The sequence below is a fragment of the Oryzias latipes genome, chromosome 10 (genome assembly GCF_002234675.1).
Source record: "Oryzias latipes chromosome 10, ASM223467v1".
NCBI lineage: Eukaryota > Metazoa > Chordata > Actinopteri > Beloniformes > Adrianichthyidae > Oryzias > Oryzias latipes.
Window position 1 is genome coordinate 11,851,412 of NC_019868.2, and position 27,198 is coordinate 11,878,609.

At 40.5% G+C, this 27,198-nt stretch overlaps 2 protein-coding genes across 3 annotated transcripts; both read left to right on the forward strand.

Annotated features, from left to right (window-relative positions):
- Positions 1-17: 17 nt before the first annotated feature.
- Positions 18-5,632, forward strand: dnajc4 (DnaJ heat shock protein family (Hsp40) member C4). Its single transcript, XM_004073147.3, has 8 exons — positions 18-268; positions 720-777; positions 2,329-2,443; positions 2,580-2,670; positions 3,140-3,318; positions 3,656-3,817; positions 4,069-4,155; positions 4,767-5,632. Exons 3-8 carry the CDS (start codon positions 2,352-2,354, stop codon positions 4,861-4,863), a joined length of 708 nt encoding a protein of 235 aa, XP_004073195.1. The 5' UTR covers positions 18-268; positions 720-777; positions 2,329-2,351; the 3' UTR covers positions 4,864-5,632.
- Positions 5,633-7,614: 1,982 nt separating this feature from the next.
- vegfb (vascular endothelial growth factor B) lies at positions 7,615-26,654 on the forward strand. Of its 2 annotated transcripts, XM_023959072.1 has the most exons (8): positions 7,625-8,647; positions 12,488-12,539; positions 12,635-12,831; positions 12,921-12,994; positions 13,095-13,130; positions 17,768-17,851; positions 21,621-21,839; positions 22,760-26,654. In XM_023959072.1, the coding sequence occupies exons 1-8, from the start codon at positions 8,570-8,572 to the stop codon at positions 22,779-22,781; spliced, it is 762 nt and encodes a 253-aa protein (XP_023814840.1). In that variant the 5' UTR covers positions 7,625-8,569; the 3' UTR covers positions 22,782-26,654. The 2 variants fall into 2 exon arrangements, with proteins under 2 accessions (XP_023814841.1, XP_023814840.1); XM_023959073.1 differs by lacking the exon at positions 21,621-21,839 and having other exon boundaries at positions 7,615-8,647.
- Positions 26,655-27,198: the final 544 nt, after the last annotated feature.

A 27,198-nucleotide genomic window follows, 5' to 3' on the forward strand; every position in this document is an offset into this window, starting at 1 on the left:
TATAATCAGATTGTATTGAAACATCCGGTTGTATTTCAACTGAACACCCCTAACAAACAGAATTAGGTCATCATATTTCATATTTACCTTGTTTAATTTTGTGCATACTTTGACACAATCAACGATAACTTTGTTGTGACAAATTTAGAGGGAAAAGGAGAGTGCTTTATTTTGAAATGTGAACATATCTGTGAGGAAACTGTTTCCGGACGTGTTGGCGCTAGTCTCACTTGTTGTACAACTACATCATTACGAAACAGTCCTTTTGGTATGTTACCTTTTTCCTAACTTTGTTTTTAAATAAATTTACTCACATTTAACTCGAGTCTAATCCTTGTTTACTATTGACATGTTTGCCTAATTACTGTTATTAGGCAAAGTTGAAGTTATGCTGTTAGAAACTCATAAAACCATGATGTTAGCATTAGCTTGAAAATAGCAACAAACATGAACATCTTGTTCTTTAGATTTTTGGACTCTTACCGATTTATGTTTAGATAGATCGAATTATTACAAGGGGGAAAATCGACATTGTTGTTAGAAATGTCAAACTCTATAGAGTCTTATCGACTTCACAGTTAGAAAACTTAAGCTGTATAAATTAGTTACGCTGAATCAGTTCCACATTAAGTTGTGTTGAATAAGCAGATGTTGTGAATTCAGGTGTTTAGCTGATTGGTTTATGTTTCTCTCTCCTGTCTCTTTGTTGGGGCCTTCAGTCAAACCCATGAAGGGACTCTGCTGAGGCTAACAGTTTTGATGCAAACGCAGTGAAAGGTGAGGACAGAGTCATGTAGAACAACATGTGCAGCATCAAAGCTAATCCTTGTTTTGTAGAGACTGCTTTGACAGACGCAAATTATCATTTGTGAACAAGTTTGTATAAGCAGCTGTAGTTTAAATCCTCCCAGCTCTGAATTATTGGGAACACAAATCCACTTTCCAGATAATTTGTCTTTTAACCTCCCTTAAAAGTAAAACGACAAAACAACAATTAACTCTATTATGAACTCAAGGAATACTTTTTCTGTAAAAGAAAAAAAAGGTTAATTAGTTTATTTTACAAGCTTTCATAAAAGGTAATATCCTTGGCAGCTGAATAAACTAAATAGCACACATACATTAGATAGAGACACCGCGATTAAAACAAGGGCAATATATATATAATGTCATAAACCCCCAGATTTAAAAAGAAACCAATTAAAAATTTTAGAAAAAAACTATTCAGGATTACTCGGATTATGTTTTGCTGTTGAAGATTTCACCTTCTCCTCTGAAAACAATCAGAGAAATTCCAACTGTATTTAGCTCCTTTCCAGTTCAGATGTTCTGTTTGGAAGAATCGTTAAAAAAACAACTTAATCATTTCAACTTCCTGTTTAAAAGTCCAAATTTATTTTGGCTTATTCTTAAAAATCCATTTAGATGAGTTTTTTCATATAGAAAAGCAAAATGCAAAAATGCTTTTATAAATTTAGTCTTTAAAATTTGTAAATTGAACCGAAGCTACAACTTTATGTAAGATGAGTCATTTTCCCAATAAATAATTGTCTGAATTATTTTTTCATTCTATGTTATGAGTTTCTTTATTTTTCTGATTGCCATCTTAAAATCGCTCATGTGTTCTTTCTGAAGCTGCTTTTCCTAGACTCCATCAGTTAAGCTTAATTCTTATAATTTTCTGTTTTGGATTCATCCAATAAAGTCAGAGAAAAAGACATTCATGGAAATTAATTTTCTAGATAAATCTCTTTATTTTCTCCTTTCCACAGTGTGAATCTATAGGGACTATATTTGTAATAAACCAAAACAAAATTAAATAACCAAGTTGTTTTAGCAACTCGAGCATTGAGCTTCATCAGACCACTATGGTTAAATTAGCATCTTTTGGTAAATAAAAAGTTAACTGTAAACGTGATAGCACAATATATTTTCTTATATTTGCACGTTTTCCAGTCACCCACTGTTTGCAGGAACTCTTTCTTGTGCATATGCCGCCTTTAATCTCTTTTGTCAAATTACTAGCTTTTAATAAATGTTCTGTGAATACAAGCAGGCAAAAATACCATAAGAATAAGCCCAACTATTATTATTCTGCATAAAAAGTGTTTTGATCTGGTTTTTTCCCCAAATAGGTCATTATCATTGAGTGTTTTATTAGTGAAACACACAAAAATATTCCTTAAACACAAGAAGATTTTATATTTTATTCAGTTAGTTGATAAAAAAACCTCAATAAAAACAATATGGAATGAGATCTTGTAACTTTAAAGTTTTCTTCTCTTCCAGATGTTACAGTTGATGCTCACATCTGTCCCCTTTATGCAGGTCGGCCTTGGAAACCTGTTATCATGCAGGTGGAGGCTCAGCTGCGTTTGTGTCAGAACTGTTTTTGGTGCTGCAAGAATGGCTGGCGAATGCTGTCCCAGAGCTATGCACACAGGTAGATGTTTCATGTCGTATGCATATTTTAATGAGTCAAATATTCTGAAGATCCTGATTTCTTGTAACGCTCTCTCTGTTTTTGCACAGGTATAAAATGCCTGCTTGGTTTTGAGTTATTTGTTTTTTCACCACAGAAAACCTGTCAACTACTATGACCTGTTGGGAGTCAAATCTGATGCTACCCTAGAGGAAATCAAAAATGCATTTTTTCACAAATCTAAAAAGGTACAAAAGCTTTTACCTTTATTTAACACCTAGCCAGAAGAGGGCGCTCTCTCACAGATGCACACTTTCCTGCTAATGGTTTCAACTTTTTCATAGTTTCAAAACTATTTTCATTTTGTTTGTTTTTTACAGTAAACTCGTTTAATAACAATAGAGATGCATGTTTACATGTTTACATTATTATTCTGGTATACTTGTGGCATGAAGTTTATAAGAGGTTTAAGTTTGAAGTCATCCAGAGGAATCACATACCCTCACTAGTGTCCCTTAGGCACTCTGGGTCATTTACAACCCTCCAACACGTCTTTGAGGTCTCTGGTTCAAAGACAGGCAGCATGTCTTGGTTAACTGGCTTCATGAAGCCAAAAAAATATGGAACAGTGGATCACATTTAGGAGATGGGAGGGGGGCTGAGAAATTGCACTCTTCAGAATGTTTCATCCCTGCTTTTGGCTCTTTCATCCTGCAGCTGCATCCTGACAGCGACCCGTCAAACCCAGAGCTGCACAGCCAGTTTGTGAAGCTGAATGAAGCTTACCGCGTGCTGAGCAAAGAGCTGAGCAGGAAGGAGTATGACTTCAAAATTCGACGCCCATACAGCGGAGGTGAGGTCTTCGGATCTGCCTCTAGTTACGCCAGCAGCAAAAGGTAAAGACACAGACATCTGACAGCATCTCCTGACATTTATTTTGAAAATTTTCAGGAGGGATGCCTTTCTTCAGCATTTTAGTAAAGCTGCCATAGTGGTTTAAGACAGGTTTTGGCTGAAATATTGATATATGTCGTTTTTGTTGGTCTTAGAAGAGTTTTTTTTTTTACTTACAAAGCCCAAAATCAAAATATGTTTATTTAAAGAAGATTCTGTTAATGTTATTCCACTGTTTATTGTTATTAAAACCAAAATATGTATCCTTAAATAATTAGCTTGGTTTCACATCAGGTAATACTTTGTCATCATTCATAATCAACCTTTGTGTCGCATCAGTGCACAGGACAATACTCACTACTGGGAGCAGTTCCGACACTCCCAGCCTCCAGAGATGACAGCTGAGGAGAGGGAACAAAGGAGGAAGAGGAACTACCGGCTGGTCGCCTACTGTATTGTTACAATGATGCTCAGCATTGGAGCCCACGCGGTCTTCTTCAGGTTAAAGCCTTTCACCTGTCACAACACTTTGAAATTAGACTTTAGCAGTAATAATGTTTTAAAATTCAAAACATCCCTAAGATGTTAAGAGAAAAGCTTCTTGAAGTCTAATGGGTTATTGTTATTGAGGTCTAAGCAGCTGTTTCAACAGCTGTCCAGGGTTACAGGCCCTCATAATCACTCAGTATTTATGTTAAGACACCTTCATTATTATTGTGTTGATGGACAAAGTGTTTCCACAACTCTTTCAGGAAACTGGAAAAAGTTCACAATAACTTCATGGATGAGAAAGACAGAGTCATCACAGAGATCTACAACGAATCCAAAGAGAGAGCCAGGTGAGTGTGGAGCTCAACCAAACCACGTTTTTCTTCTATAGGCTGATTTCCACCTCTCTGTCTGCGCTGCGTCTCCGTTGCAGTGACACAAAAAATAGAGCTCGCATTGAAGTGTCAAAATTGCCGTAAAAAGCTGGAGAAACAAAAACAGGTCGGGGTCTCAAAATAAAAACTTCTGTTGTGCTGTTAAAATCAAATTTGTCAAAATTTATTTCATGTTCAAGGTGATGCACCCACACGAAAACGCACGTTAACATCGAGAAGAACACTGGTGTCCCAATCTCGCCATGAACAACAAAAGTTTAATTCTGAAAGTACAAAAGCATTAAATCATTTACGACACAAAACCTGCAATTTACAAGGACTCAGTGAGGAAGGAGAGGGCACGGGACCTGATTGCATGGGGGGGTGGCAGGACCAACCCCTCCTGAAGGGGGGGTGGACCGGAGAGACAATGTAAACGTGGTGAGACGGACACCCCACTCAACTCAATCGAGACGCACTGCAGACGGACTAATGTAAATTCATTGTTAAGCAGCCAGTTTGATTGGCGGCACTGAACTGTGATGCTGAAAGCAAAGTCTGACAGGACTTCCTGTTTGGTTCCTCAGGATCAACGGTTTTAAGAAACAGACCGAGATCCTGCGGCAGAAACACGCCGAGTTTCAAGAAAAATACAAAATGTGCAACAACGGGGAGGACAAGTAAGAGCCTCCAGCTGAGCTCCATTGTGGTGGAGCGGCCTGCAGGTGGAGGACATGGAGGGTGGCACATTATTCTTTTTTATTTTATTTTCTGTACCTGCATTTGTTCTGAGATAGGATGCTGACACAACAATAATAGGTGAGGTGATCTGGTCATATCAATGTAGACTTCACTGAGCTGTTTATACTCACCTCAGTGGACTATTTTGCAGATCTATTTATGTTTGAAGTGATGCGAGTGAAAGGGATCCGCTGCAGTTTGCACAAAAGCCTCCTTGTACAGAGGAGCAACAATGAGTACCATAAAATGGAGACGACTTTTTTTTTGGCTTCAATTATTTGCTGAGATTGTACAGTATTTGAGGTGGTGACAGATGCTACAGAGATCTACAAAGAACCCTTTTTTTTTGTTCCTTTTTGCACCTTATTGGTTCTAAAAGACACCAATCGATGTTCTTGGAAAAGTATAAAAGCTTTCTGCATTTGAACGTCTGGTTTTTGGTTGAGAAAACTTGGAATGACCAATATTTAGATTTGAAAAAGTGCCACTGGTTAACTTATTGATTGATCTAATATGAAAATGCTAAATCTGTAAAATGTGTTACTATAAACTTCCATAAACTGTTTTGCCTTTTCATGTTTTATTTTATTTTTATTTTTTCTTAGAGATTTTAAAGATTGTTGTTGTTTATTTGCCACTAAATGCCTTCTGTTTTCCCCGGAGCGTTATCAGGAGAGAAACCATTAAAATGTCATCTCTTTCCTATCAGTCATCACTTCCTGTTTTCTTTTTCCCAGCATGCCATAGTTTTCTGTGCATAAATGACTCAAAATGATGAAAACGTTTCAGATTAGAACAACATTTGAAATGTTTAATGTTGCACAATTTGTAATTCACGGGATTGATTGAACTGCAGGGTTTGTTTAACCTTCAACTGATGATATCCAGGCTTTTGTCGTAAATTTGATCATCAGCTTTTTTGTCACCAGAGGCCCCCCGCCCCAAACGTCAGAGATAAGATGTTGTGTTCTCCCCGCATCACTCACAGACACCCTCACCCTCATGTGGCGTGTGAGTGCCCCGTCAAAACCCAAACACAACATAATGACTAAGATTGTGGTGTTGGCGGGTCCACACACACACACACACACACACACTCATACATATTGAAAGACACGGAAGGCTGATCTCCTTCACGAGCAGCATCAGCTCTGACTTCAGCTTTAATTGACTTCTGGGTTTATGTTTAATGACATTTGGGGGGAAACCTTGTCAATATGTCTGATGAACTTTTCCTTCTCTTATTTGTGAGGAGGAAAAATGTTGCTTGAAATGTTGTTCTTTGCTGATTGCTGTTTTTAGCTTTGAAATGTTTGATTTAAAACAAACAAAACATGGATTATGACACATAATTGTGATAGCCTCTGGAATAAACCTACTTATTGTAGTTAAGGCGAGGATTACCTGCTTTTTTGTGTTTTTAAATAAACATGTCAAACTTATTACGTTTTTTTATATATAGACACACACACAAACACACAATCATTGTCCGGCCACTTTATCAGGCACACCTGTCCAACTGCTCTAAATTCAATAATAATCAGCCAATCACATGGCAGAACCTCAATGCATTTAGGCATGTAGACAAGGTCAAGACGATTTGCTGCAGTTCATACTGAGCATCAGAATGGAGAAGAAAGGTGATTAAAGTGACTTTGAATGTTGGATGGCTGTCGGTTGGTGCCTGAAAGGCTAGTCAGAGTATTTCAAAAACTGATGAATCTGGGATTTTCACCCACAACCATCTCTGGGGTTTACAGAGAATGGTCTGAAAAAAAGAAAATATCCAGTGAGCAGCAGTTCTGTGGGTGTAAATGCCTTGTTGATGCCAGAGGTCAGTTGTTTGTAACTACTGGTTAAAAACAAGGTCTGCAGAAGAACATCTCTGCATCCACACAGGATGCTGTTTCTGTCAGCTAAGAACAGGAAACTGGCTACAAGTCACAAAGGCTCACCAAGTCGGGATTTCTGCTGCAACATTTGGATGGTAGGGTCAAAATTTGGGGTCAACAATATGAAATATGTTCTGGTACATCGCCTGTCTGTCCTGGGGAGGATCCTTCCTTCATGTGGACACCCCTGAGGTTTCTTCTTTCTTCTTCTTTCCAGAATCCAGTCATTTTTAGTTTTTTCTTACCGAGAAGGTGAGTCTAAGGGCAGGGATGCCCGGTTTAGTTTAAACTGTTTAGTTTAGTTTGGCCACTGCTTTTTGAATTCTATGACTTTATGTTCTTTATGATATATGTTCATCATACAATTACCAGTATGAACCCCATTGAGACGACTATTGTTGTAAATATTTAGCTATATAAATACAATTGAATTGAATGAAAGCATGGATCCACGTATCAACTGTTCAGCTGGCAGTGGTGGTGTAATGCTAAGGGGGATATTTTCTTGGCACATTTTGGGCCCCTCAGTAAACTCTTAGTCAAAAAGCTGGAATCATCTTAGACTAGTTTCTTAAATGAGATAATGAGTTCACTGGACTCAAATGGCCTCCACAGTCACCAGATCTCAACCCAAATATTTATATGTGTAAACATACACGCACGCACATATAAATATATATATGTGTGTGTGTGTGTGTGTGTGTGTGTGTGTTTTACGTGAACCCCCTGAGGGTCACTGAAACCTGTCAATGTGGAGAGAATCCTCCAGAGGCATGACCTCCGTGTCCTCCTGTCACACGGGGCCCACAGAGGCCCCCTGATCCCCCACTGTGGGACCAATAGAGACGCTGCACCTGTATCCAGCGCGCCTCTCCGTTGGGAAAAAGTTGACAGCGCCATGGCCGTGCTGGCTGCGCGCGTCTCAAGGGCAAAGCAAATGAAAAAGCCAACAGACAGCCTCCCCAGCCCTGCGCGTGTCTGACCACGGACACTCTGCCATGTACAAGGACCAGATCCTGGCTGGATTTCCAAAGGGGGTTAAAAAAAAAACAGGAAGATGCGCCTGCGGGGGAAACGTCACGTTTTCATTCGGAGCGACAGTGTGGTGAGACCGTGACCGAGCCTCGCAGCGGAAATATGCGGCACCATCCCTCAGCGGAACGCGCCAGAGCGCAGGATCTCTACGGCATCATCGATCTGTAGCTGGATGATTTGGTCGCTTTTGGATTTGTTTTTATTGTTGTTGTTAAATTTTTTAAATGGATTTTATGATCGCGCCACGTTTCAGCGGGAATTTGTTTGATCTCTCAGTCACGCCACGCTGTGCGCAACCCTCCCCAATGCCGGCTTCATGTGATCAGCACCAGCAGACTGACGGTGGCAAAATAATAACAAAGGAAGCATCCCCCTAAAGTTCTACCAGTTTCAATAGAAATCTCTGGATTTGACGCTGCGCTGGAGGCTTTGCTGTCACCTCCAGGAAGGCACCTTCAGGCTGCTTTTGTGCTGAACTTGTCAACATTTCCCCTGCTGACTTCTGCTCATCGCTGAAAAGATCTTTAGGCTCAAATGCAACACAGTAAAGTTCATCGTCCAACCATGGAAATACCACCATGGGAGTCCTTCCAGGGAAGAGAGACTGGAGAATGAAAGCAGCATTTCTGCTTCTTTGAGCGGACACACTGCCTTCTCATTTTTTGGACTGGTCCAAAAAAAAAAAAAAAAGGACTTTTTGCGTCCCCCTGGACTTCTGCACAATGGGGATTATGCTTCAAGTTATTCTTGGAATGTTTCAATTCCTGCTTCTCACCAGAATCCCGACGTCTCATGCAAAGGTAGGAGTTTGACCTCTGAGGGGGCATGCGTCTCCAGGTCTTCATTTGGGCTGAGATCTGTGACACTGTGACACCTGACACGTCATTTAATAAGACACAACAACAAAAAAGGATCCCTTTAGATCTTTAAAGTCATAGGATTCATCAAATGTAAAGAGTCATTCAAAAATTATGAAAACATTTAAACTCTCAGCATGAAGCTGCTATAACAGTCAATAAAGAAGTCGCCAGGTTGGAGAAAAAAAATCCCCCTTCAGATCAGTTTCATTGTAGATTTTTATCAATTTAACTTTAAGACATTTAGCACAACAGTTTTCCTTATTTATAAAGGAGGAACCTGATCATTTTGCTTGTGTTCTGATGAGAAGATGCCACTGTTTAATGTTGCATAAAGACTGGGAACACTGTGAGCAGCCAACTCTTCCCGGCTTTGTCTAAAAGTAACAAACCCGTCTGCCATTGCCAATAAAGCCCACTTACTGACTAAGGCTTTTAATCAGCTTTGACTAAAAAATGACTTTTTTTCCCAAAGCTTTTATAAAAGTAGACACTGAAATGAAGGATATTTGCAGTCTGGCAACCCAGATCACTTATTAATGGCTTTCAGAGAGCAATTTACCCAAGTTATCATTGGTTCCCTTATCACTCAATCCATGTATTAGTTTAATGAATTACTTGTCTGATTAAATGTCACCGATTAGTTCTATAAAATACATTGCATCAGTTCAGAGCACAGCAAAAAAAAAGTTTTATCACGTAGACATCCAAGATAAAAACGGCAAATATTTGTTCAATAAATATCAACAAAAAGCTGTTTAAGAGCAAAAATAAATCATTTCAGATTTGGACTGCTCCCTATTTACTTTACATTTCAAAGTTATCAGTTTGAGTGATTGGTCAAAGAGGTAATCCGTCATTTTAGGCGCTCATTGATTGCTGTAGCATAGATTTTCACTTATTCATATGCTCATTTTCACATACATGTTCCACCTGCATATTCTGCTTTTTTATTTATGTCTGGAGGCTTTTTTTTTTTTTATCAGGAACAGGCAGTGCTCTGAAGTGCTCTGGGATCCAACCGGACTCCTCTGCTGCTGTAAGCTGTGTGTTTTAGTCATTTATCATCTTAGACACTACATGACACTCAGCAGAAAGCCTCTTCACCTTCACGCCCCAGGCTCTCTGCATTCATGCTGTCTGATCCTTTGACAGCTTATTTTGGAGGAAAAAAGGGGTCACTTGTTATGATGAAGCGTGGTGTGGGAGAGCTAATGTGGAGCTTTAGGGAAAAAGTCTGTTTCACACATCCATAACACACACACAGCCCATCTGTACAGTGTGCTCAGGGAGTGGCTGGGAGTTAGATGGGTTAGACTGTTGACAGATAGCACTGCCAGTGCAGATGGCTTTAGGCTGGCACTTAAGAGTGTGTTTGTGTGTGTGTGTGTGTGTGCTAGATACACGGCTGCCAAAGGGAGTTAATCTTAGACTTGTCTCAAAGACCGATACAGAGACGACACACTTTTGCTCACAGCAGTCACAAAATGGCTTCAGTCCTGTCTGAACTCACTGGTGATAGATAGTGTGTGTTTGCATGTGTGTGTAAGGGGGTGGAGCGGTAAAAAAAGGGGGAAACTGGACAAAGTCTACATTCCCTCTTATTAGTGGCCTTGGTCTTCATCCACTTAAACAAATAAGCAGTAAAATCTTTTTTTTTACTCCCCTCTCAATGGCCTTTGTCTGTTACTTGGAGGAAAATACCACAACATTTTCACAAAACCAAAGGAAACCAGAGGAGTCGGTGATTGCAATCTTCCAAACCCTCACTGAAAATCCTGAAAAGACAATGCGTGACATGTTGGAACCGGTGACACTAAGGGGCCATCTCACAGCTATTTAGGTTAACTGGCCACAAGCCAGTCAAATCTAGGACATAAACACTTTGGTAAAGATGTGTAGGAATTCATGTCTGCACAATACACAGTGGGCAAACAGAACTTTGTTGTGACATCATCCACATTTCTCAATGTTGATTAAGACCCTCGGAGAGAAAGAAAGAAGAAAGAAATCCCCATAATAAAGGGAGACTTCGTTTTGGCCTCAGTGTGTGTACACTGGATCAACATGGCATTAAATGGCCTAAGGTGGAGGTCCCTGTAAGCCCTTATGAATGCTTGTGAAGTCCAACACCAGTGAATAGTATTTGTCAACTTTAAAACCGGAAATAATGGGAAAACAGATCCAGAAACACCGACACCCTCTTTGAGCTCAAAGTTTTTAACGAAAGAAAGGAAAAAAGGCTTTTCCTTTGCTTTAATCAAACAAAATTCAACATTTTTCAGAAGCTATGGATGGAAATAGGGAAAAATGCATGCAGGGTGTTATCAGCAGAAGTTTAAAGATGCCATATATGTGGTTGTATGAGGGTGCATTAGTGCATATGATGTGGGTACCATGCATATCTGTGGATACTATAGAAGAACAAGAGCAGCCATGAAGGCGTTCTTGGTGAAGGCCCTGCTTATTTCAGTCATGTAGTGTGCCAAACTCTGCTCAAATGACTGAAGGCTGCATGGATCTGTATTAGGACAATAACTTTAAGCTGTAAAACTCATCCTAATATTTCTAAAACATAGCATTCTTGAAGTATTAATGATAAAATATTTGAAAAATTTCCTCAGTCTAAACATATAGTCTTGATATTCTTTTGTAAGTCATTTTTTTCTTAGGCTTTTCCAACACACGTCCTTTATATTGATTTCACAAAATGGTAAATAAAGTAAGTTAAGAAAATAAGCAAAAGTGTAAATAATTACATTTCCCTTTATTGTAGAGTAAGAAACAATTATTAATTAGTCATTAATCATAGTTAAAGCTTGAGTTTCTGCAGAGGCATAAACTCTGCACCTCTGCAAGGACCCTGAATTTGTCTCAAACACTGTAAGTAGGCTTCAAGAGGGTTCTACTGACCCCCATTTCCCACAGAACCATCCTGCAGATCATCATTGAGGTTTTGTTTAAAATGTGATTATGTATTTTGACACTATAACTTAAAATGGACCAGCAGATTGCATCTGTGCAGGAAGCTTGTTGTAGCAGAGCTAAAATTCAAGCCTGATGTTGAGCTTAGTCATCACACCTTACTTAGCCTCTCAGCAGCGCATCCATGTAACAAAGTTCAGAGGCTCAGCTCTCTTCCTCTTCTACCCACAGGGTTTATTGAGCTTGTCATGTTCTGCTGCCAGGTGTGAAATATTGTGGTGTTCTTTATAGCACGACACACTTTGATCTGTTTGTCTGCTCCTGTAGCCGTTTAAACAGGGAAAATCAAACAACAAATCAAGCCATTCAATGGTCTGTAGAATCACTTTACCAAGGATGAGTACTATAAAAAAAATTGTGAGTATAAACAAACATAAAATTTAATGTCATGTATGGCCTCGATATTATTTGTGTGTTTCATGTTCATACTCAGTTCTACTTAACAATTGTTCACTGGAATACGTTTGATTTATTTTAGAAATAATCCTAAGTAGGATAAAAAGTGCCTGTGACCCTGAAAGGGATAAACGGGAGAAGATGAATGAATGAAAGAAGGATAAAAAGTGGCTTTAAAAAATATCTTTTGACTAATATGAATAAACGTAACAAAACTGATGTTTTTGGTTAAAAAATGCTCCTCTTCTCAAATAAGACAGAATATGCTCACAATGAGAGCTCCTCACTAACATAAACTAGTCATTATTGTTTGAAAGTAAAATGTTAGGTCAGCCTGACCCGGGATAGTACTCTTATAAAAACAAAAAATGTGATTGTTCTTTTATGTGTCATTTCCCCCAGCTTGCTCACTGGCGGCCTGCAGATTCCCCCAAATCCAGGGAAGGTCGTGAAGGTACAGCAGGACAAGTTTTTCTGTAAAAATGTCCTATATTTAAAGCTCCAGGATTGAGAGTAATCACAACATCTGCTTGTGTGTTTCAACGCCAGTTCGACGGTGGTTAGAGGTGTATTCACGGAGCGGGTGCGAGCCCCGGGACACCCTGGTGGAGGTTTGGCGGGAGTTTCCAGAGGAGATCCACCATCTTTTTGTTCCATCCTGTGTGTCTGTGAAACGATGCGGTGGCTGCTGTACAGATGAGGCCATGGAGTGTGTGCCGGTGCTCACACACACAGTCACCATGGAGGTACACAGAAACACACACATAAACAAAGGCCTCTGTGCTGAAGTAGATAATAAACATGGAATGATTTTTTTTTCTTGGTTTGGGTTCAGCTCATGAGAACGTCCTTCATGAAACACGAGCTTGTGGAGCTGCCCTTCGTAGAGCACAGTCAGTGCGAGTGCAGGTAATAAAACATCCTCTGAGTGCACAGAGACACATGGTGTACCTGCTGTTCACTGAATTCCTCACAGCTGCTTACTTTTCCTCGTTCTATCATCTGACAGATTAAAGGAACACTTCCAGTCAACACCTTCTTCAAGGTAGACACGTCTTTGTATTCTCTTTGTTTGTCTGAAGCAGAATCTCTGCTCCCTCCTGTCATGTCAGCACTCTGCTGTGATGGCATGCTTCCAACTCTACTGCTGACAAAGATGACCTTGACCAAAAACCTTCTCCTCCAGGTGTCACCCAAGGTGTCACCTCTAGGTGACACCTGGAGGTGGTCACGCCTACCAGCTATCAGCACCAGTGAACTGGGCCAACATATCTCCTTTACAACTTAATTAATGCCTGTGAAGATCTAATAATTTAGGGATAACACTTTAACCTTTCTCAGGTTTGGCATGGAATTTAAAAAAAAATTTCAATAGCAATATATACCCAGTAAAACCTAACATGTGCAATATTCTGGCAATTTTAGCGAGTAAAATGTTACAGAGCCCTTGACGTGAAATTTAAAAAAATAAAAATATTTCCCTCAAACGATTATTTTAATACCACAAATTAGTATTTTAGTTTCTTCAATTACTACTACTAACTGTAGCTCTTACCCTATGTGGCCACAAAATATTAATTTGTATGCACAAAATGCTAATTTGTGCACTAAAATGACAAATTCGTGGCTGCAAACGATCAATTTGGGGGGACTTCTTTTTTTTGTATGTCATGTCCAGGGCTCTGTAAAATGCTGCTGTTGTGAAATAAAAAACTGTTACAAAGGCAAAGAAAAAACAACATATAAGATATCTGTATTGCATAATTGGTCATTTTTTTATAACTCTGTAAATGAAAGATTTTTGTGCGGATATTTGGAAATTATTATAGCTATAAACTAAACCTTCTGGTTTGGTGTAGATACTGAACCAGCTTCACAGATGGTGTTCAAGGGATAAATCAGTAACATTTTATAAGAAATCCTACATCTGTGTTTATTGGCATGTAGCTCCTTTCTTTGGTGTGACGTTCCTGCTTATCTCAGCCTGTTTTTCTGTTCCGTCAGTAAAGCCAGAGTGACGTCATCAGAAGGAGTGTGTCACTCTATCTGTGCGCACATGCGTGTGCATTGACCTGTAGTAGGTCTAGAAAGTCACAAAAGGTGAACTCCACAGTTGATGAACTGTGAAATGCCTTTAATAATCTAGGTTGAACTCCTGAGACAAAATGAAGTGAAGTTGGAACATATCCAAACACGCTGTGGTTACACATTATGGGTCCGAGAGCACTGGCTCACCCAAGCACCTCACTGTTATGCAATATCTCTGTTATGGTTTACTTATCTCAAGGTCAGCAGGTTTTCAGAGATTTAGCTTTGTTGTCCGAGTTCAGGATTGTCACAGAATATGTCGGGGTTGTAGGATTCTTTGAGAGCAGGTCAATGTGTCTTTTCAATGTAGAAATCCAGTTTTTGATTTAACAGGATGCCGTTAAGGGAACATTTCTTTTGGGTCCTGTGTTTGTTTGTGTGCCTCATACCAGCAGGTCCAGCCAAACAATCACATAATTACATCTTTAATGTTTATGTCCCCCTGCTTCCTGTTAGGATGAGGACACAAATAAAGGCTTCTAATGTGTTAGCAGACAGGTTTTTTTTTGGGTCAGAGAGCCATGGATCTCTATGAATTGTGTGTTTTTTTAAAACTTTTTCTCTTAATTTCTGCATCTGTACAATGTTATTTTGGCACGTTTTTGTTTAAATTATGCTTGTGTGTTAGTTAGCATCTGTGTGATCTTGCAGTCTCTCCTGGGACTGCCCGCATCCTGTTGTCACCATAGAAATGATTTTATCTCTGCTGCCATGTGCTCTCTCACAGACGGACAGAGTTCTGTCACGCATCTCTAATAGTAAATTAAAGCAGAAAAAAACATTAGCTGCTTATGATGATAAAAGTGTTTCAAATTAGTTTAGTTTTGAATGTAGAAGTAAAGCGGAAAACAACATTTGTAACCCTAAAAACATTATCCGAACAATTCTTATATTTGGCCGTTGAAGGCACTAGAACACATTAATTTGGCCAAAACATTCTTAATCTTATATACATTTTTATGCACTCACCGGTCCTTTTAGGTACACTTTGCTAGTATCGGATTGGATCCCTTTTTGCCTTCAAAACTGCCTTAATCCTTGGTAGCACAGATTCAACAAGATACTAGAATATTTCCTCAGAGGGTTTGGTCTATATTGTCATGACAGCATCACACAGTTGCTGCAGATTTGTCGGTTGCACATCCATAATTGCCAATCTTCCGTTCCACCACATCCCAAAGGTGACCTATTGGGTTGAGATTTGATGACTGTGGAGGCCATTTAGGGTCCAGTAAAGTCATTGCAATGTTCAGGAAACTTAGTCTGAGTTTATTCCAGCTTTATGACTTGGTGCATTATCCTGCTGGAGGTAGCCATCAGGAGATGGTACACTGTGGTCATAAAAGGATGGACATGGTCAACAACAATACTCAGGTAGGCTGTGGCGTACCATGCTCAATGGGTACTAAGGGGCCAAAAGTGTGCCAAGAAAAATTATCCCCCACACCATTACACCACCACCACCAGCCTGAACCTTTGGTACAAGGCAGGATGGATCCATGCTTTCATGTTGTTGACGCCAAATTCTTACCCTATCATCAAAATGTGGCAGCAGATATTGAGACTCATCAGACCAGACAGTGTTTTTCCTAATTTTCTTTTGTCCAGTTTTGGTGAGCCTGTGTGAATTGTAGTCTCAGCTTCTTGTTCTTAGCTGACAGGAGTGGTACCCGGTGTGGTCTACCTTTGGCTCGAGGTTAGACGTGTTGTGTGTCAAGAGATGTTCTTCTGCAGAGCTTGGTTGTAACAAGTGGTTATTTAAGTTACTGTTGCCTTTCTATCAGCTGGAACCAGTCTGGCCATTCTCCACTGACCTCTTGCATCAACTAGACATTTCTGCCCACAGAACTGCCGCTCACTGGATATTTTCTCTTTTTCTGACCATTCTCTGTAAACCCTAAAGATTGTTGTGGGTGAAAATCCCAGTGGATCAACAGTTTAACTTCTTACTACTCGCTGATTGTTTCTCAATTGGCATGCTATTCAAAGGTGGAATCCATTTTCTATATAAACAGACAAAGGGAGAAGATTTTTTTCATTGCATAGAAAAACTGGATTGTGAATAAGTCTGCAGCTTTAGGTGAAACTTTTTCAGCTTAGTAAACTCTGCAAGCATAGTTTCATGAAAATACATTCAGTTCTCTGAAAAACATAATTTATCTAGGAAAACATGCAATCAGCTGTTTGCTCTAGTTAAATATATTTTTTGATGTTTTTGTTTTCGCTTTTATTCCACGTTTAAGCATTAACTCCCTAATGCCTTAATTTAATTCTTGCCATGAAAAGTTTTTGCTAATGTTTGAGCTTTCAAGTAGATGTTAAAATGTTATTTCTGTCTTTGAATTACTTGCCTTTAAATGCCTATTTCACGTTTAAAATACAGAGACTCCATTTATTTTCCTCCAACGGCTGATGATAAAAGACCTTAAGGCCTTAGAAAAAGTTATTTCAGTGAAGAAATTCTTCCCCGTCTTTGAAAGACAGCAAAGGTCCTCATTATGATGCAGCACGGCAGTCTGCAAGGCACAACTTGTCACAACTCCAGCATCTCCAAGTTTCCCAAATTTAATCTGTGAAAGCTTTGCAAGCTGTGTCTTTTTATTGCCACACCTTAGAAATTCACATGGATAAACCAGCATTTGTTTCTCCACAGTCTTATAAAAACAAGGCTCTACATCAGTGAAGTTCTTAAAAAGATCTTTGCTTTCTCAACCAGATTTCAAGAAGTGGTGGTTAAATATCAACAACAGAAAAAAAGTTTTGTTTTTGTGGTGTCGGATACAAACTCCAGAACTAATTCACATTTTTTATGTTACAAGTTTGAGATTTATGGTTTTAAATCTGTGATATAGGTGTACATCTGCATCCTTTGACATCATCAGAGCTCATTTCCTCTTTTGTGTAAAGACCTCTGCCACTGATTTTTGTTTAAAAAAATAATCTCTTTCTTTTTCTTTATGTTTTTCTGACTGTCTATGTGGCTAAACTTAGATCTGACATATTTTTGTGTTTGAAAACAGTTTAAGTTTTTGCCTCTAAAAGGCTTTCATAACCTGGAATGTCACTCAAAGCATATTTCAGAAATGTTTATACAAAATATCTGTGGTTTGCAGAAACATTTATAACCGGGGTGACTCTGGGGGAATCCAGTATCCAGTGTGTAATGTCAGATTCATAAAACAACAATCTGAGCTTTTCATCAAAAGAACTTCATGCTGCACTGATTTTGCATGGAAAATGACTCCTTAAACATTTCAGCCGTTTTACACAGCAAATTTTTTCTAACATAATAAACCTTTTTTTAGTAATAACTTTTAGAATTTGTTAAATTCTACAATCTAATTGTATATGTCAAAAAAACATTCAAATGAAAAAAACACTACAATAACTGAATATTTAGAAAGTAAAGCAACAAACAATATTTTAGATTACATTTTTAAGATACTTCAAATGATTCCATGAAGCCTGCATCCAAGTTCATCGAAGGATACTCCATTAGTTATCAGGATTTTGATTTGATTATTATTTTTTTGTAACCCAAGCAAAACTTGGAACATTGTTTTGACCAAGATTGTGTCTGTTGGATATTCTCAGGCCCTTTCAACAGCCAGCAAGACAAGCCAAGAAGAAAGAGGGCAGAAAGTCCAGACAGAGGAAACCCGGAGCAGTCAGAGCTGAGTATGTTGAATGTTTATTGCACACATTCAATTCTCCAACTCCCAGATAAGCCTCATATTGATTTCTGCACTATTTTCACTATTGTCACTCAGGATTGTGCAGATACTCTCAAGCTCAGGGGAGAATGTTTGGATTAGAGAAAACTGGGTTATCTTGTCTACGCTAATACTCAAGGACAGTATATTCCACAGAGCTTATCAAGGACTCAGAAACACACATATGAACACGTTTGCACATTTAACACTGTCAAACTCCTTCCTTCAATTCAGATTTTACAAAGTGTTTTGGCTGATTAGATATGTACAATATTTATCAAGTAAAATATGTTAAAATTCAAGTCTCAGTCAAACAAAAATAAAGTTTTGGGTGTGATAAGTTTGAGGAATCCTGAGCCAAGATGGAGAAAACAGTTTGCAGCCTTTTCCTCCTTAGCCTTTTTTTTCATGTCCTTCCCCTTTGCTTTGCTGTCAGTCATTTCCGGCCTCAAGGGGCCAGAGGTGGCTCCGTTTGGGTGTGATATCCCTCCGCACCCATCCATCACTCCCAAAAGGCTTTATTCAGACTCTGGCAGGGGTGAAATCTGTGTAATTTGCTCCCAAATGGCTTGTCCTCTGTCCATGCCAGCGGCAGGCGTGGTCACCGGGATGGGAACAAAGATGGCCCCTCTCTGCCTCATTAAGTAACTTCATTATACCCTCCAAGCTCCAGGGAAGACAGGGGCAGAACTAGATCTAGTTAATGGACCGACTGAGGAAGGGGACTTTCTCAAATTCAGAATTCGGAAAGGGAGATTGCAGGGCATCCAGAGGTGGAACCGGCTGCCTCAAAGGCAACACGACAAATATAGCCATGGCAACAGACAGAGAGACAGACGGACAGAAAGGGCAGCTAGTTTGTCAGCAGCGTCAGAAACATTATCCCCCATTAGTCACACATCTTCCACTCACTGCTTTGTGTGGGTTTGTCTCAGGCTGGCAGAGTGTGAGTTCAAACAAGCCTCATTTCAGTTTTAGTAAGTCAGCTGTTGTATCACACTGATCCAGAAAGATTGCTGTGTCATTTTGCAATTATGGTCATCGGAAGATGGAGTGACTCATGACACAGATGCTTGCATTTTCTGAATGAGTTATGAAATAATTTTATAAACATGTCTTTGTGAACAAAATCACCTTTAGGTTAAATCATTTTTGGGTTCAAATACAACAAATTATAAACCTGACATATCAAAAATTGTGCAAATTAGGCAAAGCGCTTCCAATTTGAAGTTATAGTAGCTCAAAATTTATAGTAGAAGCATAAAAAAACTGCACATAGATAAATAAATAAAAATTAATTAGCAAAAATCCAAGAAGGTTGCTTCTGTTAACTTTTAAATTAATAAAGGTTAGTTTCTTTTGTGCTCTAGGCCAAACTTTATTCATTTTAATCATATTTGAAAATCTTTTGTGTTGGAAAAGGAAAGGAGGGAAGAAGAGAGAGTGATGTTGGAGAGGGGGGGTTTGGAGGGTGATTATAGAAGGGGGGGTAAAACCATGAAGCAGCATAAAGAAACAAGTTGCTGGATGGTTATAATCATTACAGTGAGGTTCAGATGTAATACAAGTCTATTAGGGCGGGGCCTGTCCACACACACACGCAAATGTCACAAACATATCTGTTGGCTCCAAAAATGTTCACATGTCAACATGAATACAATACAAGAAATGTTCCCACATGCATACCAATGCATTCAAACCACCTAGTGTGAAATATTTCATTCAATCATGCAAACTAGGTGAGTTAACACCTTTGCTCAAGTGAGTGACAAGAGCACCCACAGCCCCAGACGAGCACCTCACCACCACCCAGGAGTTCTGGGCACCCCCCCACCCCAACCCCAGGTATGAGTCAGGACCCCCCAAAGGAGACCCGCCCCATGCTCCAGGCAGCCATTTACCCGGCCCACAGTTGGTCCAGGAGAGAGCAAGACAGGGGCCAGCCAAACCCGCCCAGGAGGAGGACACCCAGGGGAAGAGGGGGTCCACAAGAAGTATTGCAAACATGGCCCGACCAGGCTCGCCCACAGTTGGAAATTTGGTGAGGCCCAGCGCTCAGTGGCAAGGACCAGAACCCACACCACAGGGACACGGACACCCCCAGGCTCAGATATAATGTGATCCCCGGCTCTTAGTCTTGCCAGAGAACTCAGGGATCCCTCTCCCTGTGTGAAGAAAAGGGCTGCCGGGCCCAGGAAGCCAGCACCCAAGGGACATGGTCGCCGTCCCCGTGGGCCTGGAACCCCCTACCAGGGATGGGGTAGGGGACAGCTGGTCCTAAGTCCCACCTTCCTTGTGAAATGCATGTGTGTGTGTTTGTGAGGGTGTGTGTGTGCATGTATGTGTGTTTGTGTTCGAGTGTATATTTTGACGGGTAAAGGGTGTGTGTACTAAGGGGATGCAGTTAAAATTGGCGGGTAGGGCACTGAGGGGACATCTCGTGATTACTCACAGTGATGTCCAATCCCCCTCCCAACTAAGGGGCCCTAAATGTCTTAGATGCAATTAGAATTGGGGGGTAGGGCGCTAAAAGGACATCTGCTGCTTGCTGGCAGTGATGTCCAAGCACCCCCCTACCAAGGGTCCTACATGTCTAACCATGGGAGGGGGACCACTGCCAAGTAGCTCCTCCCCCCAAGGTGCATCGCAGACTGCCCAGGTCTCCTCAGTTTTGTATCCCCTGAAGTGCCGATCCCCCAGGCCCCACACAGAGAGGAGCCAGAAAGCGCTGCCCCCATCCCCATCCCCCGGAGGTCTGGTCAGGCCTCGACGGGACCAAGGCAGCCAACCAGCCGGGGCAACCGCCGATTGCCTCAGCGGATACCCCAATCCGTCAAACACCCAAGGTCCAGTACTGATAGTGGACCCCGCAGCCATGGTATGTGTACTAGATCAACCGCGGGCCCCAAGAGGGTTGCCCCGCCCCGTCCTAGAGCCAAGGAAGGTTTGATCCCAGCCCCAGGTGCAGATGGGCAGCCCATCCAGGGTCACTGGATCCCCCCCGATCCCCCCCATTACTCTCATGTGTTTTTGTATTCAAAAGTCTCCAGAATCAAAATCATGGAAGTCTGTATGCTTGTAAATCTAGAAATAAGGGAAACCAAAGGAAATGACAAAATTATTTTGAAAATGTTTAAGAAAAATTTCCTGTATAAAGTGCCAAATACAAATAGTTCTATTTCCTAAAAATATTAAACATTAATATTAAATAAAAATATTTCTAAAAACATAGTATAAGCTCCAACATGAGCTGCTTAGCTGCATCTGCTCAGCATTGACTGTCAAGATATTAAAGCCTTTTAGAGGAGAACATGTGACCCTACACTCTGTCAGGAATTTGAATTCCACTTTATTCACAAAACAAAAGTTTTTCAGTTCTTGCCCTAACAAATATCTAGAACAATCTGTTGTTGTTTGACTCAGTTCCTGTTCCTGTTTAGATAAAACTTCCCAATGTAAAAACATTTTTGGTGTTCATAATAGCTGCAAAAGCATCAATGCTACAAAACCAAGGAGGAAGTCCGTGTTAATCAAGTTTTCGTTTTTGGTGTTAATTTTTTCAGCAGTGAAATCATTGATGATATAACTGATTAGTTTTTAATCATTAAAAAATGTAAACTAACTTTGGTCTTTGGACATGGCCTTTCTCCTTTCACCAAAAGACATTGGCTTTTCTGCAGATTTTTTCAGTTCTGCACTTAACTAAACTGTTATTGCATCTGTCTCCCATTCAGAAGCCATGCTGCCCTCCCCTCTCCCACCACGCCCTTTCCTACTTCTGCTCCATCACCTCCTTCTACCAGCTTCTCTCCCACTCCTTCCCCGACGCCTCGATGCCGTCCCTGCAGAGGAAGGAAGTGGGCGCTGGATGCGGCGTCATGCCAGTGCAGGTGCACCGTCAGAGCTGCGAGCTGTAGTCGGAAAGGGCAGAGACTCAATCCCCGCCACTGCAAGTCAGTTCAACACAAAAGCAGAACTGCAGTGTGAGATTGCATGTTGGTGTTTGGCATGTGTGACTAAATCAGATTAACCCATTGAAGCGGGTCACAGGAAAGACAGACGATAAAACACAAATTTAAGATGTGGAGATCAAAAATAAAATGTTCAGAAATGATTTGTTGAAAGAATAAGTGAGCCTCTTTCTCCTGTTTAGCTTGCATCTTTGCCATCCCCCCAAAAATGATTAGGCTGCTGTGCAAAAACTTTTGCTCTTTGTGCCCTCAGTGAGTTTTACTTGCACCCTATGTTTAGCTTCCCATCACTTTTCTCACCACCTGTTTTCAATTAGCTCCTAGCCTCCTAACTGCTCTCATTCCATGTGGATGATTGCCTTTGCTCTCTTTGTAATGGCGCATTTCATCCCGTTCGTTTGCTTTAATTCAATTCTGGGCTTTGACCTCACCCCTCAGGTTCAAGCTGTTCAAATAGAGCTTTTGGATTTTTGGACTGTTTGTGCCCTTTTACCCAATCTCTGTCTGCTGGAGTTGCTCTGTTGACCTCCAGCTTGTGTTTGGCATCTGCTTTGAGCAATAAACTTGGATTTTGGACTTTTGCCTGTTTCTGGTGGATTGTAGTTGGATTCTTTCATCTTTGAACCTCCATCACAGCATTTTGGATCAACTCTGAATTGCTCATAAAGTGCTGGATGTGTTGGATTTAAGCTGCTTTCAATGCTTTTTGTATCACAGCTTTTTAATTATTCATGGTGGGTTGGATCTAAGTAAGACATTCTGCACAAGAGCTCCAAAAGTGTTCAATTATCAGACCACACAAGGAAGGACAGTAACATCTACGTGCATCAATGTTAGCATCACATGTGCATCTATCTAATGCAATTTTTTTATTCTAAACTTTTTTCTTTCTCTTTTTGTAGATGTGAAGTCACAAAGACCTGATTTGACCGCTCACCTCCTTAATGCTCCACTCTCATCACCCACTCTTACCATTATGTGCCACCATGGACGCTTGTGTCATCCAGTATCTCAAACTGAAAGAAATGTTTCTGGAAACACACAATCAAAACTTATTGCATCATTACAGCCAAATGCACTCAACTATGCCATTGCCTTCCCATATCCTCGTTTCCAAGACAAAGCTGGTTTTCAGGAACACATGAATGGAGGAGTAACGTGACATTTGGATGGGCGAACTGCATCTTCCACAGATGTGTGAGCAGCATCTGCTACAGGCCAATAAATCTGTTGTGCTTTTTCACAAACTTCCCTGAAACCAAACTGCACAAAACGACTGATGCAGAGCGTTGCGGACGAACAGGCACCAGCCTCACACAGGATCTTCTACCTGTTGAGGTTTCAGTGGAAGTTCCTTCCCAGGATTATGCCCTGCTCCAGGACGGTTTGGGGGTCCTCACATAGACTGGCACCCCAGTGTTGTCGGACCTATAGTTGAGCTCAGTGCCGGTTGGAGTGAGTCTGTGTGGTCTTCCTGCTGAAAGACGCAGATGGTTATCCCTGCACCCGTTCACTCTTATTGAAAGCTTGAGCATGAGCTGGCTCTCCAAGCCGCTTTCCGGCATTTGTTTAATTTGAGCCTTTTGTGTGCGTTTCTCCTCTGCTTCTGAATTGAAAGGAGCCGCTTTGCCTCTCTTTGCCTCTCTTTTGGGCAGTGAGGAGAATGACAATAATGAGGCCTGGCGACTCTCCACTGCTTCACACACATAAACATTCACACTCATAATACCAGGAACACAGACAACACTACAAATGCAGTCTCTTACTCTGCTACAACACACACAAATTAATACACATTCATGCACTGTCAAATGAATGCAGGTAGCCATAAGCTTTTTTTGTGTACAAATGTTTGTCAGTTGTTTATTTTCAAATTTAACATAATGTCTGCTTTGAGTGTTGTATAACATTCCATTGTTTTATACTTTATTATAATTCTATTGAGTCAGTTGGGACGATATTGCAGAGTACATAATGTGTCTATTTTATTTGTGTTCATCTTTAATCCTTCTGCATAACGAACCACAGTGGGTGGCCTGCTAAACCTATACCTAAATGTATTGAATTTAAACAGAGACAGCTCACATAAGCCTCAAATGGGAGAGTCTACACATTACAATGTGTAATTCAAACAATCAGTGGGGTGGCGTCGCGACCAGAACACAGAACCCAAGCAAATAGCCATCCCCAGAGCAGCTGAAGAAAAACAAGGCCATTGTTGTTGCACCGTTAGCGCCTGCGCAAGAGAGAGTAGTATTCATCTGAGACAGAACTTGTTCATATTTTGATTGAATCTCACAGTTTTACTCCATAATACGATTGCATGGCTGCAGGTTGGGTGCCAGAAGGTAAACTAGAGAGACTTAACTGCTGAGTCACTCATCAGTCAATGTGTCCATCTAAAATCAGACAACCTTAAGTGACAGGTCAGGGGGTTTAAACCCAATTTTTACACCCATTCAGAGCCTGTCTGGTGTGCCAAATTTGACCGAGAACATTTTACCCATGACGCCTTAGGGTTAGGATTAGGGTTAGAGCCTGTGGTTCACGTCTGCGCTTCCCCCAGGGTTCACTGGATCCTGCTGATTGAAGAACATTCACCCGAAAACCTCGGACACCCTCAGAGTGAATTATTTATGTGCCAGCCTTGCAACATCAAAGCTTTGTTTCAATGGCTTTCAAGATAAGCTTTTTATTTATACTCTCCCAACATGAGATTTTTTCTTTCATGCGCATTGTTCAGTGTTTATTGGTGTCAATCAATGCTTCAATCACTACCTCTTTATCCTAACACATGAATGACCAAGTATTAAAGCATTATTGTTACTTTATTTGTGCCAGATCAGATCCTACGTTTGGCAATAAGCACAGTCTCAGGTGTAGAGACTGAGTATCGCTCAATAAGAGGAGGTTCTCTGAAGAGAAGAACTTTTTTTATGACTGGAGAGCTTAACTGGTCCTCCAAGTACAGACCGGACACTGTGTGGTTATATGTGGAAAGGGTTTTTCAAAGCCTTTAGACCTTCATACTGGAAACAAGCTGATCTTGGCTTTCCGAAAACTAACTTTGGAATGTACGCTTTTGAATTATGTGAGAAGGCTGATGCTACTCCTGCTTTTGCTAGGCTAAATTTGGCCAATTTCCGTAAAAAGGGAAAACAATTAGTGAGTATCTTGCTCTATCAGAGGTACACCACAAAAGCTCTGCACTTACTGGTTTTTGGCCAGATTGGCCTGACGAGCGTTCACCCTTTAAGCTCAAAAGGTAATATCTTTTGAATTTTCTCCTGAGAATCTCCGATCAATTGTGTGTAACAGCTCTGGAACCCCGAGGCCAGAGTGATTAACCCCAGACTCTATGGAGAAGAAAGTCCCGGGACCATTTTGAAATACCTACTTACCCTAATCAGCACACCAGAGTGAGACCTTAACTCGTGCTTAATCAGCCTAAAAAGCAACTATATAACAATGAGTCAGTAAATGCACCAGTCCATTCTCAAATTCACAAAAGCAACTCCCTCAGGTTTGATGCAGCTCGACAAAGCTCTAGTGTTTGGGTCTTTTTCACACCAGCCTTCCACTTCAGCAAATATGTCGCTCTAAGCAACCTCCAAAAAATGTCAACAAGCTGCGAGTTGGTAACACATGGTCTGGTTGCATGGACCGCCAACGTCGCAGGGGTCAAAGGTCTTGGTGAGAAGATTATCTGACTTTTTGACGCAGACCAGGAGTGTTTGGACATATTTCCAGTGGATATCCTTTAACAGTCCATCCAATGTATGTAGCTTAACGACATGTTTAAAGGATGCAGATGATAATCCACTGACACATCAAATTTGTGGCAGTAGAGGTTTTGAAAAAAGTGCTTCCCAAAATGATAAAACCTTAAACTTGAGGGTTTTAGCTTACAGCTTGTTTCCTGAAGATGAACAGTTTTAGTGATGGAGGCGATGCTTTGGGAAACCCAAGAGTCCTCAGACCTCAGTACAGATTGCACTTGTTTGTGAGACTACAAAGCACATATCGGAAATGGAACGATAGCAAATACAGATGTGTATAAAGGAGAAAGCCTATATGAGCTCGACTCATGCAGACATTTAAAAAAATGTATAAATACTGTACATTCCACCTAGAAAAACTTGCCGTACTGAGATAACTTTTGCCTTGATGGACTATAAATTTTACATCTTGTGACCAAAATTTCTCATCCACTATAGATTGTAATATGGTTATGAAGCTATAACAACTATATCTGCTAAGATGCATCGGTCCTCTCCAGCCAATATCTATCACAACTCCTTCAGATACAGTGTGTGGACATGGTAATATCTAACACAAATATGCTAATCTTGTGTGAGCATCTAAAGTCAGAGTGGTTTGTGTTTTCACTGTTCCAGCTTCCAGTGTCTCAGTAACCTATTGATATCCCTCACTGAGCTATGTAACATCTTCCAATTTATGATACCCATCTAGTGTATGACTTAGAGCATACTTTAGAAATGTACTTGTTACTTTATTTTAGCTGTCCTCGCCACGAATCTCCTCTTTGCAAATTGTACTACTGTAGCCTATAAGTAGAGGGAAATTGACACAATTCTTTTTTGTTTTTGCTGCTACACCATTTGTGCCCTCAATGATGTCTCTGTAGAAAACAATGCGGGTTTATGTTGTATTAGCCAATAATAAATGTCCACATTAAATTGTACTCTGCATCCTCACATATATTCAAAATTGTACCAGAATATGACAGCAATGTAACAAAAATTATTAAAGGAAATGTCCTATTTTTCATATAAACATCTCGCTGCGTTCCTGCCCGGCTCATGGCCCTCTGCTCTGACCTCCTCTCCTCCACCCTCTTTCTGTTTCTTTTGTTTTAATCCCCCATTTCACGGTAATGAAAGGCAAACAAGCACTTTTCATTACATTGCCACCCTGGGAGTTGAGCATTGAGAGAAAGTGCGTGTGCGTTGTGACGTGGTGTTGTGAGACATAATATTGTTCTCCCTCCTCCTTTCATCACTAACTGCTGAGTCAGAACTACAAAGGTGTGCAACCTCACACTGTGTGTGTGGAAAGTCACCATTAATTTACACAGCCACTCTTGACTGCTCTTGTGCTTAATTGCACTTCCTTTGCTTCATAGCTGTGTAAACAAGACTGTTTATTTGAGCTACTGTGCCAATACAGTCCAACTGAACGTTGAGCAGCTTGAGATTTTTGTTGCAAATGTGTGAGAACCTCTGAGAAAAAAAGGGTTTTAATTGTGCTGTCTGTGCAGTACCTGTCTGCAGCCGAACTGGTCTGCTGCTTCATCCCCTGCTGTTCAAGATGACAAAGC